At 41.2% G+C, this 20,198-nt stretch overlaps 1 protein-coding gene and 1 non-coding gene across 4 annotated transcripts; both read left to right on the top strand.

The window, feature by feature from the left end:
* The first annotated feature begins 85 nt into the window (after window positions 1–85).
* plbd1b (phospholipase B domain containing 1b) lies at window positions 86–18,751 on the top strand. Of its 3 annotated transcripts, none has more exons than XM_062056194.1 (11): window positions 86–406; window positions 717–939; window positions 3,143–3,226; window positions 5,996–6,137; window positions 6,218–6,361; window positions 7,606–7,750; window positions 11,562–11,762; window positions 11,835–11,975; window positions 12,059–12,139; window positions 17,614–17,720; window positions 17,865–18,751. In XM_062056194.1, the coding sequence occupies exons 1-11, from the start codon at window positions 340–342 to the stop codon at window positions 18,039–18,041; spliced, it is 1,512 nt and encodes a 503-aa protein (XP_061912178.1). In that variant the 5' UTR covers window positions 86–339; the 3' UTR covers window positions 18,042–18,751. The 3 variants fall into 3 exon arrangements, with proteins under 3 accessions (XP_061912178.1, XP_061912177.1, XP_061912180.1); XM_062056193.1 differs by having other exon boundaries at window positions 95–406; window positions 12,059–12,244; XM_062056196.1 differs by lacking the exon at window positions 86–406 and having other exon boundaries at window positions 804–939; window positions 3,052–3,226; window positions 12,059–12,244.
* Window positions 121–193, top strand: trnar-ccu (transfer RNA arginine (anticodon CCU)). The gene has a single exon. It is a non-coding gene; the product is annotated as a tRNA-Arg (tRNA).
* Window positions 18,752–20,198: the final 1,447 nt, after the last annotated feature.

Raw genomic sequence — 20,198 nt, 5'->3', positions numbered from 1 at the left:
ATGATCGTCCATTTGGATAATATAGTAATAGTTACACAAATGGATATTTTGACCAGGATTAGACGCCATGATGCGATACATCCGGGGTAAATATAAAAAATGGAACCGTAAGGTACTTGTGCCCCAGTGGCCTAATGGATAAGGCACTGGCCTCCTAAGCCAGGGATTGTGGGTTCGAGTCCCATCTGGGGTGTCAGTGACATTTTCCCCCCCTCAGAGACAGTCACACATCTATCGTTTGTAACTTGAAATGCCAATTCTTTGCACTGCACTGTAAACAGTGGTGATAAAAAAAAAGGCACATTTTTGGTAGAAAACAACAAGAATATACCTGCATAAATGAAGGAGTATCTCGCTAAACTGTGGATATTGTTCAACACTTTGGCTGCATCAGGACACACTTGGCGTGAGTATGGTCTTTAATGGTTCAGAATATGAATTATTTTTATTAGAAAACAAAACTTGATTTTATCATTGTTTTAGACTGAGCGTGTGCATGTATACATCTTGTTAACATTAGCTCACATATCACAGGCTGCATATATACGTGATTTTTAACCTTTGGGGCATCAATTGGAGGTATATTGTCAAACAAAGAAACATTTTAAAATGTGCCTTAACAATTGCATTGCTATGTTCCCGCTATGACATAAGTTACATAATGTGTGTTATCTAACCTCAACTGTGTGACCCCGACTATCCTCTTACAATGATAGGCCTTCATGAGGCCACTGTGTACTGGGATGCTGCCCAGAAAAGGGTGATCCTAAAGGAGGATGTGATGGAGACAGAGGGGGGTGCCTATGGCTACTTCAATGATACTCTGCACTTAACCGGATGGGGCATCTTGGAAATTTGCGCCGGTTTTGGAAATGTCCAACAGGAAGACGAGACAACCTTCTTCCTGGCTGGCTACCTGGAAGGCTACTTCACTGCCAAGTGAGTATAGGCGTTTTACGTATCCCGACACTTAATGAATGTTAAGAACGAAGCAATAAACCTATAATGTACTAATTTATTCTTTAAATGTTGGGATACTAACAATTAACTGTGTAGGAGAGGAGAGTTCAAAGTATGATTCTGATTTTCTATTGGCCTGCAGAGCAGTATACTAAAAAATTTGTGATAAAAAAATATTACTAAATATTACACTAATAATATAATCATGTTTTGTTCTGACAGCATAGTATATTTTAGCATCCTTATGGACAAACTCTATCAAACGGGCATCCTTCAAGTTTTCCCTAAAGGGGAGCTGCACTTAAAAAAAAAATGTGCCTATCGTTCACAATCATTAGGAAAGACATGACAAATATGGATTTTTTTTAATGCATTCTAACTTGTAGATCAACGTAAATAAAAGTCAGACCAATGAGAGGTCCTGTATTTTGCCCCAAACATCCAATAAATAGCCATTCAAAAAGCGCCAACAATACTCCATTTACACTACCGTTCAAAAGTTTGGAGTCACCCAAACAATTTTGTGGAATAGCCTTCATTTCTAAGAACAAGAATAGACTGTCGAGTTTCAGATGAAAGTTCTCTTTTTCTGGCCATTTTGAGCGTTTAATTGACCCCACAAATGTGATGCTCCAGAAACTAAATCTGCTCAAAGGAAGGTCAGTTTTGTAGCTTCTGTAACGAGCTAAACTGTTTTCAGATGTGTGAACATGATTGCACAAGGGTTTTCTAATCATCAATTAGCCTTCTGAGCCAATGAGCAAACACATTGTACCATTAGAACACTGGAGTGATAGTTGCTGGAAATGGGCCTCTATACACCTATGTAGATATTGCACCAAAAACCAGACATTTGCAGCTAGAATAGTCATTTACCACATTAGCAATGTATAGACTAGAGTGTATTTCTTTAAAGTTAAGACTAGTTTAAAGTTATCTTCATTGAAAAGTACAGTGCTTTTCCTTCAAAAATAAGGACATTTCAATGTGACCCCAAACTTTTGAACGGTAGTGTACATTTTGTGACTGGAATATTAACCAAGTATTGGTGATATTGTTATTACAAGCGCTAACACAGACAAACTATTTATAGCAGCGCTGTGACCACAAGCCTGTGTACAATCTCAACGACTGGCGCGGTGTTTCCTCGCTTCCTTGCTGCCTAGAAATTTATTGTCGCTCATAAATCTTGCATCTCACTTGGACAGAAGAAGTCTGAGTAAGTATTTCGACAAGTTGGTACACTTTGACAGCCATTTAGGACCCGGAAATGGCGAGAACGAAACTAAAAGACGCTTGATCCCATCCCCATACCCCGTTTCTTTGTGAGGACTATGGTCATTCTTCATCTAAATGGGAATATATGAACGGCCTATCAGTCGGCATCGTAATGACAGCAGACGTTGCACAGTAAGTGATGATTTATTATGTTTGTTGGCTGTCATGAAGTCTGCAGTGAGTAGCAATAGTGATGAAGATAAAAAAGCAAACGTGATGCGTTTTTGATATTATGTGCCGTGTTTGCTTAAAATTATAAAAATGCGTAGATATTCAATGTTATTATAAATGTGACCGTTACTACATTATATATATACTTATATCATGTACTGTATATAAAACCTCAATGGAGGTGTTTGTATGTTTTTTTAGGGGCTTCATGAATAGAGCGGCTCACATTGGCTCCATTGTAAACAATTTTTTGATCGCATTAATTTAATATATAAAATGCAAAACAAAATACATAAATAAATAACATCCATTGGCATGCCTCTCATAACGATTGTGAACACAATTTTTTTTAAAGTGCAGTTCCCCTTTAAGCGAAAATGTTTGGACATTACTGATCTATAGGGTGAGTTGAGACTAATAACATAAAAATACGGCTGATTGCAAACCTAGATATCAAAAAATAAAGGTAACATTTTACAAGAGGACTGGAAATTGACATGATACACTTTTAATTTGAAAGCAGTTACCTCCTTTTCTGACACTTGTTTTGAATTATTTTAATGGTAATGTGAAGTAATCTGTTGTTGTTGTTATTGTGTATGATGTAACTTTGTCTTCTACTTACTGCTACCTCTTGGCCAGGACTCCTTTTGGAAAATAAGTTCTAAATGTTAATTTGATTGATTTTAAATAAACACATTTAAAATAAATAATTGCTCTCCTTTCCTTGCAGACAGATGTTTAACCATTATTCCAACGTGTACCCTCAGCTAATAAAGGACGAGAAGGTTCTGAATCCATTGGAAAGCTTCTTAAGGTACAATCTTAATATTAGTTCACATTTATACAGTTGTCACTCGCAACATTGTGCTGTATTCTAAGCATATTCAAGCATAAACATGGCTAAATTAACTAAAAAAAAATCAAAACTTCAGTCATATTGACCACAAGAGGAGCCCAAACCACTCACTGCTCAGTATTATGGCCACTGATTGGCTCAGCCTAAATTGGATTAAAAGAGTGTAAATGTTACTAAAGGGTGTTATTTAATTTCTAGAGGGCTCCTTTCCTGTAATGTTGAAAAACTTGTTGTAAGAGGTTTTCTTTTGCTCTAGCTATGAAAATATTTGATTTATAATTAATGGTTCCTTCTTCGCAGGCATGTCCGGATTCAATCAACAGCGATAAACAAAATATTTCTATATAGCAATAACACACAATATTGAACAAAACCCATAGTATTTTCAGAGAAGCAAAAACATTCTATGTTTACATGTTCTATTTTAGAGCAGTGATTCTCAAACTGTGGTACATGTACCACCGGTCAGTATAAAGAAAGTATGGTCAGCTAAACAACAGGCACCATGACTGCTACCAAGGACGTTCATTTTTCTGACAAAATAAACCAAAATATTACGTCCATATATAGTTCTAAAATAGCTCATTAGGTTACAATAAAACGTGAAAGTACAATTTGGCGGACGTATTTCACACACTCTTCTGCTGCATTAATTTTATTCATTTATTCATTGCATTCATTCATTCATTTAGTGACCAGTCGGCTTTAAACACGCACCCGACGGCGCAAAAAACTTTGAAAAAATTACACAGAATAACCGAAAAAGCAACATATTAGCCTCATTTTGCCAAAATGTTAAACTTCGGACCAACAATCATGGGGAAATTATGACTTTTCTGTTAAATATGTCAACTGTGGTGGCTGCCTCCAATGTCTTTTTTGTAATCATTGTTTGTGGTATGCCTGTGCTTTTAGACTCAGACAATATTTATTGATCCACTATCATCTACTCTTACACCTAAAATTTGATTGATTTAATGCTGTGCTGACGGCACACCTTCACTTCCCATACTTGTCTTCTTTCCGGTATGCAGGGAAAGTTATGTAAAAGCTGTCCACATTTCTGGCGTTTATACATGTCAAAAAACTAACGAGGAAGCGTCGCAAACACATAGCATCAGCTCAAAGCTGGTAGCAGTCAGGGCGGCCCCTAGTCACGTGAGTGCCTTTTGACCAATCATTGGGGAGATCACCTGTAACCGGGTTGGCCATACTTTCTCTATACACAACTCTGCCACTAGTCAGAGTCATGGACATTAATACGGCCGCAAAATTATACTTATTATGCAGGGTTTTTGTAAGTTTATGAGCTGTAGTATGTTGAGAACTCTGTATAGACATATTATTTTGGTTTATTTTGTCAGAAAAACTAACGTCGAAACGACAGCAATTGCATGCATTCGGGCACACCCGCACACGTCTGTAATAGCAGTCATGGCGCCTGTTGTTTAGATGGCCATACTCTCTTTATATTCGACTCTGCCACTGGGGGTATACGCAGGCTCCATTTCGTGGTATGCCAAATAATAACCCGAATAAAGTACAGGGTTTTATTGTTCTACTTTTAAACCCAGTGTTACTGTTCAAACTGTGTGTACTGTTACAGTGGCCAAAAATATAAAATATACTTGTGAAATAAAACCGCTGCCTTGTTTTTCATGAATACTTAGGCCTAATTTTGGTCATTATGGTGGCCAAGTGTTTTCTGAGGCGGTGCTTGGTGAAAAAAGTTTGAAAACCACTGACCTACAGCGCTTTTTGTCACTTAACATAACGTGTAATGTATCTAAAAGCAACTCTTTGAGTGTAGTCACACCAGGCCAGTTGTACCGTGTTACACACCTAAAGTCTGCACGTTTGGCTTGTGTGATCTGTGCACAAGTTCGGCACACTTCCTGGCACGGTTGAAATAGATGGGCCAGGGAATGTCGAGTGCATACATGCTGAAATAATGCAATCACACATCACAGGTTTGTAAAAAAAAACAACACATTTTATCATAGAAATTAAATATAAAGACAATCTGTGTTGGCCCTGCGATGAGATGGTGACTTGTCAAGGGTGTAATCTGCCTTCCGCCCGAGTGCAGTTGGGATAGGCTCCAGCCCCACCCGCGACCCCGATAGGGACAAGCGGTATAAAATGAATAAATGGACTTAAAATAATCCAAAAGTCAATGCTGATTGCCCGATTGCATTTGTGTGCCTTGTAATTTCCCCTACTCGCAAGTAATTATACGTATAAGACTGCTACCAACTTGCAAAAAAGGATATCAGTAGACTAACTCGATATACAACTAAAAATGATTCACAATATCAGGGTAATTGTGGTAATACAGCAATAGAGAAGTGAGGGTACATGCAATTAAGCTGAAGCCAGAATGCTCAGGAATGCTCAGTGTCAGGTCAGCGGAGGCTCGGAGAAGGGTGAAGAATCGCACCATGGTGAAGTCTGGTCCAAGCAAGGCTCAGTGGGTTGAGTGGCCATCTTGTAACTGTTGGGTTACTGGTTCCGTCCCGGCCTGGCGAGTTCATGTCGAGGTGTCCTTGAGCAAGACACCAAACCCCTAAATGCTCCTGAGGTGTCATGGTTAGCGCCTTGCATGGCAGCTTCCGCCATCTGTATTCCACAATGTTGTTGTTCTTGATGTGCAATGATGATAAAAGCCTATTCTATTCTATTCAATTAAAAGGGCCTAGTAATAAGCACACCCTGTATGTTCCACAGCGAACAGGATCAATGGGCCAGAGAGCAGGTAAAACTGAGGAAGAACAGTGAACCCTTGTGGAACTACTTGGGACTGATCTTGGCCCAACTGGACGGTCTCATAGCTGGAGCTGCATCGTGGGCCAAAAGCAAACACACAGAGGTGTATGTAACGCCTGTTGCAAATACACTAACAACAACTGTGTCATCTTACTCATCTCTCTCTCCTCTCACTCCCACCAGCCTCTGTCAGTGTTTACGGTACAGTTTCTGAATAGTGTTGGCGACCTCCTGGACCTCGTCCCTGCTCTAACACCCCGCCTCAACTCTGCCGGGCCCAAGTCTTTCAGTATTCAAGGGATGGGCCACTGCACGGCTCTCATAAAGGTTAGCTCGGGCTCTTTTGGCTCAAGCTGCCAGTGAGCGCTGAGGAATCCTAAATATAAATAACTTTTGTTTTGGTCCTTCTGCACTCTTGACAGCGTAAAATATATTTACTTGCTTGTGGATTATTTTTGAGTTAATAGTTATGTTAAGGGGACCTATGAAGAATATTGTCTTTTATGAGTTATAAACGTTGTTAAACTGTTGCATTCTTGTGTGAAACAATACCATAGTGTCAAATAATAAGGTTCATACAATTTAGCGTGAGCTAGCACGCAGTTTTGGATGCCTATGTTCGCGGGGTTTTGCAGTCTGGCTACGCTGTGATATCACAGCGAGATGGATGTACTTATTTGGACATTGAGTCAAGCTCTCGGCAAGAGGGGCGGACCTCCTCCCCTGCGGCTGTGAGGAAACATAAAAAAGGCAGGATGAAGTGTTATTTTCATTTAACTTCAACTTTCATCTTGGGATATGCATAATAAAACAGACGTGGGACTTGCAGTCACATAAATTCTGTTAAAAGCCACTTTTTTATGCAGAGTCTGAATCGATCGCAGAGTGCACAGTTGTGCCTAATGTTGTGACCTGGTGAATCTAGATAATGTTTATGAAGTTTATTTTCGACCGTGTGTGGAAAAAAAATAACAGCAGTGACAACTTCATCATGTATATTCAAACAGTGTACATTTTCAAAAGATAAATGATGATACTTTTGCAGAGGGTGGGGCCTGGTTTCATTTGCAATCTGGGAACGTCTCCGGAATGGAACATCTTGCAGACAGACTTAAAAAACGGGTTATAAAAATGACAATGGAGTACAATTGATGCAAAATATACACCAAAGAATATCCAATACATAGTATCTAGACCACAAGAAAATGTTTTAAATGTAGACTAAAATCATCAAAGGTCCCATTAATTTAATTTAATTTAATTTAATTTAATTTAATTTAATTTAATTTAATTTTTATTTTATTTTATTTTATTTTATTTTTATTTTTTAAATTTAATTTTATTTAATTTAATTTTATTTTTATTAAAAAACTGCAAATAAGGATGCGGGACTGACAGTGCATGTTTTTGATCATCACAACCTGTAAATGCTGTTATCATCAGGTTTGCAAGGTAGTAGTAATCATGAATTTTACTGCCAATGCTCATGAACTGACCCACAAAACTAGAACGAGATCTCCAAAAGGGAAAACTAAACACATCCCATCCATCCTCTCTTCGTTGTGTCCAAGGTGACGCCTGGTTTTGAGAACCTGCTGTTGGGTCACTCCAGCTGGTACAATTATGCATCCACCATGCGCATCTACAAACATTGGAACCTCAGGGTGTCCAACATGCACGTAGCCACGGGAAAGATGTCGTTCAGCAGCTACCCTGGTACGTACACACATTTTCCTAATCATACATAGTACCATAGTGCAATAAAGTAATACAACCCATAACTATGGGTTATGGTATGTATGTATCTCACAAAAATGTATCTTACTTAAACTTACGTATTTAAAGGGGAACTGCCTATTGTTCACAATCATTATGAAAGAAATGACAATGGATGTTATTCATGTATTTTTATTTCAAAATAATAAATAAATGCGATCAAAAGTCCGCTTAAAAAAACCCTATGAGAGCTGCGCAATTCCACCTCCAAAGCCCTTGAAAAACATCCAAACACCCACATTAAGGTTTTATATACATGATGTAAGTATATATGTAATGTATTAACAGACAGATTTATAATAACATTTAATATATTATTTACATATTTTGCTAATTTTACAGGGGAACTATTTTTTATTTTTTTGCCTATCGTTTATAATCATTATGAAAGACATGACGACGGATGGAATGTTTTTTTAATGCATTGATAGGCTGATTGGCAACACTAAATTGGCATAGTGTATGAATGTGAGTATGAATGTTGTCTGTCTATTTGTGTTGGCCCTGCGATGAGGTGGCGACTTGTCCAGGGTGTCCCCCGTTTTTTGCCCGAATGCAGCTGGGATAGGCACGAAAAGGCGCTTGTTCCCCAGTCCCTCACATACTCATGATTCTTCATCTAAATGGGAATATATGAACATCCCAACAGTCGGCATCCTAATGACAGCAGACATTGTACAGTAAGTGATGTTTTTTATCTTTTGTGCGCTTTCATAAAGTCTGCAGTAAGTAATAATCAGTGATGAAGAAAAAAACAAAACTTTGAGAAACGCTTTTGAAAAAATTGCGCCGTGTAAGCTTAAAATGATCAAAACACATAAATATTAAATGTTATTATAAAAGTGCCCGTTACTACATTACATATATACTTACATCATTTATATAAAACCTCAATAGATGTTTTTTTAAGGGCTTTGTAGGCGGAATAGAGAGGCCCCAATAGGCTCCATTGTAAGCTGACTTTTGATCGCATGTATTTAATATTTACAATGCAAAAAAAAAATAAAAAAAATCAATCATCATTAATGATCGTGAATGAAAGGCAGAATTCCAAAAAAAAGTGCAGTTCCCGTATAAGCAAATTTTAAAAACGCATCAGGACGTTTGCTTTGTTTTTTTTCTTCATCACGGATTTCTGCTCACTGCAGACTTTATGAGAGCCAACAAACATAATAAAACATCACTTACTGTACAAGGTCTGCTGTCCTTAGGATGCAGACTGCTACAATGTATATATAAATTCCCATTTAGATGAAGAATGACTCATAATCCTCACAAAGAAACAAGGTGGTGGTATGGGGGGACCATTGATTGAGACTTTTATTAGTAGATTGCACAGTACAGTACATATTCCGTACAATTGACCACTAAATGGTAACACCCGAATATGTTTTTCAACTTGTTTAAGTCGGGGTCCACGTTAATCAATTCATGGTAAAGCGTCTTTTCGTGCCATTCCGGCCTTTTCGGGTCCTAAATGGTTGTCAAAGTGTACCAACTTGTCAGAATACCTACTCAGACTTCTTATGTGCAGGTGAGATGCATGATTTATGATCTAGAATAAACTTACAGGGAACAAAGAAGGGAGGAAGCAGCAGACCACGCGATGATGTAAGCATAGGGACGCGCGGTAGTGATCACAGCGCCGCTATAAATAGTTTGTCTGCGTTAGCGCTTATAATAACAATCACTAATACTTGATTAGTGTTCAAGTCATGGAGTATTTATTGTTGGCAGTTTTTGGATGGTTGTTTATTGGATTTTATGGGAAAAATAATGGAGCTCTCATTGGCTCCGCTGTGAGCCGACTTTTATTTACGTTTATTTAATATTTAGAATGCATTAAACAAAAGTCTATCCGTCGTCATGTCTTTCATAATGAATGTGACCGACAGGCAAAATTCCAAAAACAGTGCAGTTCCCCTTTATACTCAAAATGAAATAGATAAAACGTGAGATTTTTCCATAGCAAATAAAAAAAGACAGGGAATGATTAGAATGAAAACACCATACTGAAATATAGAGTACAAATAAAAGTTAAGTTACAGCAGCCTTATTAATTTAAATAACGTGTTTTGAATGTAAAAGTAGAATATCACTGAATAATCTAACTGCAAAGATTTGCCAAAAAATCCTCTTATAGGCTTGTGTTTCCTTTAGAACACAACTGATATTCAAGGTGCTATTTTTAGAGTGTAAAGGCTGTGACTTCACTGCGTTACAATGAAGATAGTTGTTACTCTCTGACAGTGTAGAATGGTGAAAATGCTTGGCAGGCAATAGGGCTATCCTATTGTATAAAGCACAAAACCACATTTGGTTACTTAAACTTAAGTTGAACTGCAGGATTCCTCATAGCAAGGGAATGACAGGAAGGAAAACACCCTTCTGTCATATACAGAAAAAAATTATAATCAAAGTACCAGTAGAGGGGAAAAACTAGTTGACTCGTTACTGAAGCTATTATCATATATATCTGAATTTATGACACCTGAAGACTTCCAAAGTGTGCAAATAGATATTGTAAAAATAATATACAAACCCCGTTTCCATATGAGTTGGGAAATTGTGTTGGATGTAAATATAAACGGAATACAATGATTTGCAAATCCTTTTCAACCCATATTCAATTGAATGCACTACAAAGACAAGATATTTGATGTTCAAACTCATAAACTTTTCTTTTTTTTTTGCAAATAATAATTAACTTAGAATTTCATGGCTGCAACACGTGCCAAAGTAGTTGGGAAAGGGCATGTTCACCACTGTGTTACATGGCCTTTCCTTTTAACAACACTCATTAAACGTTTGGGAACTGAGGAAACACATTTTTTAAGCTTCTCAGGTGGAATTCTTTTCCATTCTTGCTTGATGTACAGCTTAAGTTGTTCAACAGTCCGGGGGTCTCCGTTGTGGTATTTTAGGCTTCATAATGCGCCACACATTTTCAATGGGAGACAGGTCTGGACTACAGGCAGGCCACTTCATAGTAAAAGAGTGCGGGTACTAGACTGGCCTGCCTGTAGTCCAAACCTGTCTCCCATTGAAAATGTGTGGCGCATTATGAAGCCTAAAGTACCACAACGGAGACCCCCGGACTAAGTTAATTATTATTTGCAAAAAAAAATAAAGTTTATGAGTTTGAACATCAAATATCTTGTCTTTGTAGTGCATTCAATTGAATATGGGTTGAAAAGGATTTGCAAATCATTGTATTCCGTTTATATTTACATCTAACACAATTTCCCAACTCATATGGAAACGGGGTTTGTAAAAGTACAATAAGTATTAGTGTCATAAAACCCAATATTTGTACACAAATGCAATTTTATTATCATAATGTTGTACGGGAACATTTTTTAAATGTTTTGCATGAATGCACATAATTTATTTGGTCAAAAATTGTTAACCGTTTTATCTGAAGTCCAGTCAGGGTTTATTTTGAAGTACAATTTTCCAGCAAGCACACTAGTTTGAGTCTCCTCACTCATCTTTGCACTGATGTATGCATTTTTCTGATCACTGACCATATAGCAGTTAAAGTAAAAGAGCATGTACGGTCAAAATAAATGGCGTGATTAATCTGCGTACGTACATGATTAATGCAAAAACATTTTGTGAATAATCCCATGAGTTATTTTTGACAGCCCGATTTCCAACATATCCTTCACCTGTTTTAATATTATGTTTCAACCAAAAGTATCCCTCTCTGCCCAATTCCTAATCCCAAATCTTCCTCATCGTCCTGCAGGCTTCCTTACGTCTCTGGACGACTTCTACCTCCTTGGTAGCCGCCTACTGGTTACTCAGACTTCAATCGGTGTTTTCAACGCCTCCTTGTTCTCTCAGCTCAGCCCTCACAGCCTGCTGGCCTGGCAGAGAGTCCGCCTGGCCAACAGCTTGGCGCGCAGCGGTGAAGAGTGGGCGCAGATCTTCTCAAAATACAACTCAGGTCACAGTAGCTGCAGGTTGTGGGACTCAAGCTTGCAGGAAACAAGACAATGTTTATATTCCCGTGTTGCAGGTACATATAACAGCCAGTACATGGTGGTGGACCTGAGTAAGATCTCACTCGGTCACAGCATCAGAACTGGAGCTCTGACTGTTGTGGAGCAGATTCCCGGGAAGGTGATGCACTCTGACCAGACCCAAACTTTGCGAGGAGGTAACAACGTTTTTTAATAGTTAACCAGAGTGGTCGTCTATCTACTATAGATAACCTTTTCTCCATGGTGCTTTGCTTTAAAGGGTACTGGCCGTCCTACAACATTCCATTTCATGTTGAAATCTACAACCTGAGTGGATACAGCGTGATGTGGACAAAACATGGTGAAGATTTCTCTTATGACCTTTGCGCCAGAGCTAAAATCCTGCGCAGGGACCAGGCCAAGGTGTTTGATCTCAGGTCCCTCAAGTACATAATGAGATACAACAGTAAGTGCAACTAGATGGGGCTAAACTGAAATGCTGGTAAAGAAGCATGACTCCGACACAGTCGTACCTCAACCTGCATGCTTAATTGGTTCTGTGACAAAGCTCTTAACTCAGAACACTTGTATTTCAAATCAATGTCTCTGTCATGTCTGTGTTCATGTTTTTGTTTGGCCATGTGCTGTTTTGTTTTTTGGACACTTCTTTAGTTCCTGGTTTCACTTCCTGGTTTTGTTGTTTCCATGGTTACTCATTAGTTTCACCTGTTCCACGTTTGGACTCACACACACCTGTCTCACGTTTTCACATTGTCATGTCACGCACCTGTTCACAGTTAGTCACGCACCTGTTTTCACTTATCATGTCACTATATAGGCTTTTCTGTTTCTGTTGTTCGTCCTGGCGACATCACACATTCATGCTATGTTCACAGTTCCTTGTCACGTAAGTTTTTGTTTGTTTAATGTTCATAGTTCTCCGCCATTGTGCGCGCCTTTTGTTTTTTCCTAGTCAAGTTTTTTACCTCCGCTGTGAGCGCCTTTTGTTTGTACCTTTTGTTTGAGTTTATAGTAATAATTAAACTATGTCTTTACCTGCACGCCACGTCCGTTCCAATTCTTTTGCACCACGGGAGAGCAAACCACGCCAAAGACCTAGTCTTGACAGATGTCGCCAGCACGAGAGCTCTCCCGCAAAAAAATGGGACAATTTTGACGAGGTAACGTGGGAGGTCCTGCGCGCCATGGAAGCCGAGACACTCCGCCATTCCCCCATGGAGCGCAGGGATCTCATGTGGGGTCCGACCGGCAAACTGGTGCCGATCAGCTCCCTTTGGTCCGAGGATGGCGCTGCGTCACCGCAGTCCCGGAAGCGCCGCTCCCAACGAAGGACGTCAGGGAGGGCTTCCACAAGCATTGGAAAGGACGCATCGTTCCCGCGAGCTCCTCCCCCTCCGGGCGGAAACGAGCTGCAGCCAGCCCGGCTTCCCCAGGACGACGTCACGCCGCTGCCAGTGGGTGACGTCATGGATTTTTTTCCCCTGAACTCTTTTTCTTGTCAGCCACATCCAACCAAAGACTCTAAATCCATGATTAAATATTACCAAGACATGTTTTTAGAAATCAGATCCTGTCAATCACAGTCACCCAATTTTCATGCCCCGCCCCCCAGGACTCATGCCACGCCCAAGTCAGAAATTTTTTTTTCACCCACAAAAGCCCAGGTGGGGGGGAACGAAAGACCTTTTGGACAATTTAGAGGGGAGGATTCTGCCCTCCTCCTGAACCCCCTCCGCCCACCCCAAAAGACGGTTCCAGACCGCGGGGAGCGCGTCTGGGATCCGCTCCTTGAGGGGGGGGCTAGGGCTGGGAATTGTTCAGGTGGGGTGGGTCAGCATCGTCACGCCAAGCCACAGCCTCCAGCACGACCACCACCACCTGTCTTTCGACCTGCTAAGCCACAGCCACCAGCACGGCCGCCACCACCAGTTTTTCGACCATGCCAAGATCCACCTGCTCCACGCCCAGCTCCACGCCAAGCGCCACCAGTACCTGCTCCACGCCAAGCGCCACCAGTACCTGCTCCACGCCAAGCGCCACCAGTACCTGCTCCACGCCAAGCGCCACCAGTACCTGCTCCACGCCAAGCGCCACCAGTACCTGCTCCACGCCAAGCGCCGCCAGTCGCAGCCCCACGCCGCCAAGTGCCGCCCGTGGCTGCCCCACGCCGCCAAGTGCCGCCCGTGGCTGCCCCACGCCGCCAAGTGCCGCCCGTGGCTGCCCCACGCCGCCAAGTGCCGCCCGTGGCTGTCCCACGCCAAGACCAAAGCCAAGACCAAGACCCGCCAAGTGACCAAGACCAAGACCCGCCAAGTGACCCAAACCAAGACCAAGTCCAAGCACAGCCACACCAAGACCAAGTCCAAGACCAACTACGCCAAGACCAAGACCAACCACGCCGAGTCCAAGACCAAGACCAACCACGCCGAGTCCAAGACCAAGACCAACCACGCCAAGTCCAAGACCAAGACCAACCACGCCAAGACCAAGTCCAAGACCAAGACCCAGACCCTCGCCAAGACCAAGACCAAGACCCATGCCAAGACCAAGACCCTCGTCAAGACCCGCCACGCCAAGCTTCGCCGCCTGACGCACCACGCCAAGCTTCGCCGCCTGACGCACCACGCCAAGCTTCGCCGCCTGCCACGACAACGCGCCCACCTCCTCGTCGGCCAAGGATGTGGCCATTCCATGGGCGTCCGCCACGCCAGGTGCGCCGACCTCATCGTCTGCCACGAATGTGGCCATTCCCAGGTCGCCCACCTCGTCAGGTTCAGCGGCGGTCTACCCGCCGCCGCCACCTGACTCTGCCCCGGTGGATTCGGGGACACCTGGTCTGGCGACCCACCGCCATGTCCCCCTCCCTCCCTCCCATGACTCTTGATCCTGTTTTTTGTTTTTTGGCCATCTGGGATCTGTCCGTAAGGGGGGGGTTCTGTCATGTCTGTGTTCATGTTTTTGTTTGGCCATGTGCTGTTTTGTTTTTTGGACACTTCTTTAGTTCCTGGTTTCACTTCCTGGTTTTGTTGTTTCCATGGTTACTCATTAGTTTCACCTGTTCCACGTTTGGACTCACACACACCTGTCTCACGTTTTCACATTGTCATGTCACGCACCTGTTCACAGTTAGTCACGCACCTGTTTTCACTTATCATGTCACTATATAGGCTTTTCTGTTTCTGTTGTTCGTCCTGGCGACATCACACATTCATGCTATGTTCACAGTTCCTTGTCACGTAAGTTTTTGTTTGTTTAATGTTCATAGTTCTCCGCCATTGTGCGCGCCTTTTGTTTTCCTAGTCAAGTTTTTTTTCTCTGCGGTGAGCGCTTTTTGTTTATACCTTTTTGTTTGAGTTAAAAGATTAAACATGTCCTCACCTGTACGCCACGTATGGTCCAATTCTTTTGCACCACGGGAGAGCAAACCACGCCTAGGACCAAGTCTTGACAGTCTCCCATTGAAATGAATTGAAATTTAATTCAATTTGTGCCTGCCCTGTGACCAGCTGACAGGGACACTTGCAACGTGACCCCAAGATACAGAGTAAGCCGCTTGCGTGCAGGTAAACTGGAGGTTTATTAGTACAAAACCTAGTGCAGCTAGGGAGTGAACATAAAGGAAACACCTCAGTGGCATAGTCACTAAACAATAAAGGATGATACATGAGGAACATGGCATTTACGGTATCCTGATTGGTAACCAGGGGACAGGTGTGTCCATATTGCCAATCAGGGACAGGTAAGGGAAGCAGCGGTCCAACCAGAAAAAAAGGGGCAGGAAATGAAAACATATAAAGCAACCTGATTGGCAACCAAGGGCAGGTGATGGAGGCAGCACTCAGGCCAGAGAAGAAGTGGCAGGAAATTAAAACACACAGTAAGTGTAAACGAACAAAGAAGAATGTTGGAAGAGAAATAACACCTAGCAAAGGAAAAAAAACACATCATGCCATGATCTATCAGCAGGTCATGCCCCGTGTTGGTTTTTGTTGTATAGAGCTCCTCGGTTTTGTATTAAGTTCTGTTCCTAGCACTTATTTCCTTCTTTGTTTGCATTTCGTTGCTAGGAGCCCTGAGTTCACACATAGTCTCTAGTAATGATTAGTGTCTCCACCTGTTGTAAGGCTAATCATTCCCCTTATTCATACCTGTCTTGCATTGCAGTAAGCGCTGGGCCAATGTTCGCCGTTGGCGCCTGCTACGTTTTCATGCTTGTTTTAATTGTATTTTTAGAGCTACTTTTTTGCCTTTTGGCTTCACATGATTTTTCACCACCATGCTGTTTTGTGTTTTGCCAGTGTTTGGAATAAAATAGCTTCTTACCTGCACGCTGCTTCTGCTATCGTCCACCGTCTTCTTGCATCCTGATAACGCAACTATCGCTACGATGCGGCCCGAGAACACTTCAAGAGGATCATGTCATGTTCCTCGGAAAAACAACATAATTTTAACATGCCTTTTTAAAAAGAAAAACACACTTTTAGATAAGAAATATTGTGTAAAAACAATACAAAAGAATGTACTACTAAAAGTTAAAGTTAAAGTACCATTGATCATCACACACACACCTCTGCATTTGACCCTTGTTCCACCCCCTGGGAGGTGAGGGGAGTGGTGAGCAGCAGCGGTGGCTGCGCTCGGGAAGCATATTGGTGATTTAACCCCAATTCCAACCCTTGATGCTGAGGGTCAAGCAGGGAGGTAATGGGTCCCATTTTTATAGTCTTTAGTATGACTTGGTCTGGGTTTGAACTCACAACCTACCGATCTCAGGGCGGACACTCTAACCACAAGGCCACTGAGCAGCTTAATATTTACAGTATTTTCATAAAGTAGTGTACTAATAATGTACAGTATTTACTTTGGAGCGTGGACTTCTTCTCCATCAAACACACCATCAGCAGTGCTTCTATATATTCATGGATAAATGGCAGCCCTTTTGATAAAGCATAACAATTAGCTGAGCAACAGCTCTTATCTCAAAACACTCTTAAGTTAGGGCAGTCTTAAGCTGAGCTACCACTGTACTCCTTTTTCGATTCTTCTGTTTTCGTATGACATTGTAGCTGCGGGAGTATTGTTGGTTCTGAACTGCAATTCAGTGGTTGGGCTGTAGGGGGCAGTAGTGTTTGCCTGCTATAAGCCAGTCTAAGACAGAAGAAGAGTTATCGAGTCGTGTTGGTGTGGAGTTTGTCTTGCTGTAAGGTATTGTGCATGCCAAGGCTAAACGGCTGATTTTGTTGTAATTTTGCATTGTTATTTTGCCGACATTTCAATTTTCTATACTGTGGCCCAACAGTTTCAGTGTACAGTATGTTTTGACAACAATGGCAATAAAGCTTTCGCACGTGTGTAAATATTTCTTCCATTGACTAACAATTTAAAATAAATTAACTCATGGGTGTAACACCCAGGTTGATACTGTCATGCTTTTATTTTGAAACTCATTTTGCACTGGACAGAGAATCACTGTGTGCATGTTTTAATGCTGTGTAACAATCGTTTCACGCTTATTATCGATAACAAAGAAGGCAATATTACAACACATGTCGACAAGAATGTAACAAAAAATGTAATTTTCATTTTACAAAAACAGTCCACCATGTATGTCAACGCCGACTTAAATGGGCTTATTTAGTAATAATAATAATAATAATAACAGTGGACCAGGACTTAATGAGTTGTCCGACATATTTTTACACTTGTGTGACAATTAAGAAACTTGAAAAGTGATATGAATATTATAAAAAAATTGTGAAACAGGAGAGGTTTTACTGTATGTCAGTGATGTGTCTTATTGTGGATCTGTTTCAGACTATAGGAGAGATCCTTATGCCAAGGGCCATCCATGTAAAACCATCTGTTGCCGTAACGACCTGCGACCAAGGAGACCACGGCCAGGTGGTTGCTACGACACTAAGGTCAGAAGTCAAAGGCTCGTCTTCTTTGCATCCATTGTTATCGTTCAACTCAAAATGCTTACTGTGGAGTAATCAGGTGATCGTTTTTCGTCCCGTCCGTTGCATGCCGCTTACGCCCCTCCTCACTCCTGTCACATGACACAGGTGACCGACTACCAGATGGCTCTCCAGCTGGCAGCAGAGGCAATAAACGGCCCCACGATCCAGGGGGGGTTACGACCATTCACATGGCTCTCCTTCAACCTCACAGCTCACGACGGCCTTCCTTACAAGTACAACTTTACTTTTATCACCGTGAGACCCGCTCTGCACAAGCCGTAAACGTACCAGCCCTCTAATCCATAGCTTATATTGTGTTAACGGTTTAGTTTGTGTGCTAGCATTCAAACAACGGTTGCAGATTGGGCAGCTACTTGGATGTCATGCAAAGCATTGTTCCCTAGAGGAGGGATGCTGTTGACCTTTTCCTCCAGCATCACCAGCAAATGTTAATGTTTAACTGTCAGTAAACTGGTGAAGAGCCTGTTAACGTGTAACATTGAATGCACAGTCCGATATACACTCTATGAAGCATGAAGATATCTTTCTTCTATATTGTTATACTGTACATCTGAGTAGAATAGAATACCCTAATCTGTACATGTACAACCAAACTGAATGCAACCCTTCTCATTTTAGTGTGTTGTAAAAGACTAATACAATTAAAGCTACAGTAAAAAAAAATGAATATTTGACATGTGTTTAATTGTATTTCTGGACTGTATGTGTCAAAAATGTTTAAAACAAAAAAATACTGACAGGTTAGTCAAAAAACCTTTTCATGAATAATTGTATTTATTCATTTTAGCACAACATAATTGTGTGTCAATGTATTTTTCGTCTGTTATTTATGATTCCTTTTTTGCAGTACTTTTGATTAGGGACGGCGTGGCGAAGTTGGTAGAGTGGCCGTGTCAGCAATGGGAGGGTTGTTGGTTACTGGGGTTCAATCCCCACCTTCTACCATCCTAGTCACATCTGTTGTGTACTTGGGCAAGACACTTCACCCTTGCTGCTGGTTTATATATTTATTTACTTATTTTTTCTAATCAGCCTGACCAAATCCTAAGGCTTATGTGTTGAATAAATAATAATCATTGTGATTTAAAAAATAAAACAATTAAAGCTATAGTCGTCCCTCTCTACATCACGCGTCAAAAATTGCGGCTTCACAACATCTCCGATTGTTCGGTGGTTTTCTTTTTTAAAGCTGGTTTTAATAAAAAATGTTGCCCTAAACTAAGCATTTTCAAGCAGAAACATGGCTAAATCAACAAAAAATCTCAATAGTACTGTACTACTGGCCACAAGAGGAGACCAAACCATTCAGAGCACACTGTTCAACATCATGGCCACTGATTGGCTAATCCTCAGGTACTATATTGGATTGTGAAAAATGTTAAGGTGGCTAAACGGTGTTATTTCATATCTAGAGTGCTCTCAACATTTCGAAAAACATATTTAGAAGGTAGTTGGCTCCCCATAACCAGGTCCCTGGTTATGGGGAATGTCCAGTCCTTGCAAAATAAACTTAATGAGCTTCAAGGAAACACTCGCTTCCTCCAGGACTACAGAGATTGCTGTGTTATAGCATTTACTGAGACATAGCTTACCGTGGACAACTCGGACAACGACGTGACCATTGATGAATATGGCATTCCATTTCGCTTGGATCGCGACGCACATGCGCTTGGGAAATCCCACAGAGGGGGCGTGTGCATCTACGTCAACAAGCGCTACTGCAGTGCTGTCACTGTCAGAGAAAGACTGTGCACAACTGATGTGGAACTTCTGATGGTGTCGCTTCATCCATTTTATTTACCCTGTGAGTTTCCACATATATTTTGAACAACTGTTCACCCCAAAGCAAACCCTACCACAGCCACAAGTACTATAGTGGACATAGTACACAAATGCAGTCTCCCTCACCTGAAGCACCTAATTGGGTGATTTTAATCATGTGTCCCTAAAGAAATCCCTGTCTGTTTTTTCTCAGTATGTAACTTGTCCAACTAGACAGAACAAGTCTTTAGATCTTTGTTATGGGCCTAGCACAGTAAAAGATGCATATAAATCCATCATAACCGTGTGATGCTCCACCCAACATATAAAATAGTATTAAAGAAAGAAAAAATCCAGACCAAAGAAGTTAAAATATGGTCTGAGGATTCCACTGCTTGTCTTTTTTTTGGACTGCACCATGTGGGATGTGTTCTCGGATTCTTGTAAGGGCATTGATGAACTCTCTGATGTCACCTGCTCTTATATTTCCTTCTGCGAGAACATGATCGTCCCAACATAATAATAAACCTTGGGTGTCTAAATCAGTTAAATCCAGTCTTAAGAGAAAGAAAGCAGCATTTAGTCAATGAGAAGCATCTGATATGGAGACAGCAAAAAAGGAACTGAGAGTTCAAATATTAAGGGCAAAACAAAATT

The sequence above is a fragment of the Entelurus aequoreus genome, linkage group LG08, assembly GCF_033978785.1.
Source record: "Entelurus aequoreus isolate RoL-2023_Sb linkage group LG08, RoL_Eaeq_v1.1, whole genome shotgun sequence".
Taxonomy (NCBI): domain Eukaryota; kingdom Metazoa; phylum Chordata; class Actinopteri; order Syngnathiformes; family Syngnathidae; genus Entelurus; species Entelurus aequoreus.
Note: the sequence above shows the minus strand (reverse complement) of the source record. Positions and strands in the feature narration are given on the sequence as shown.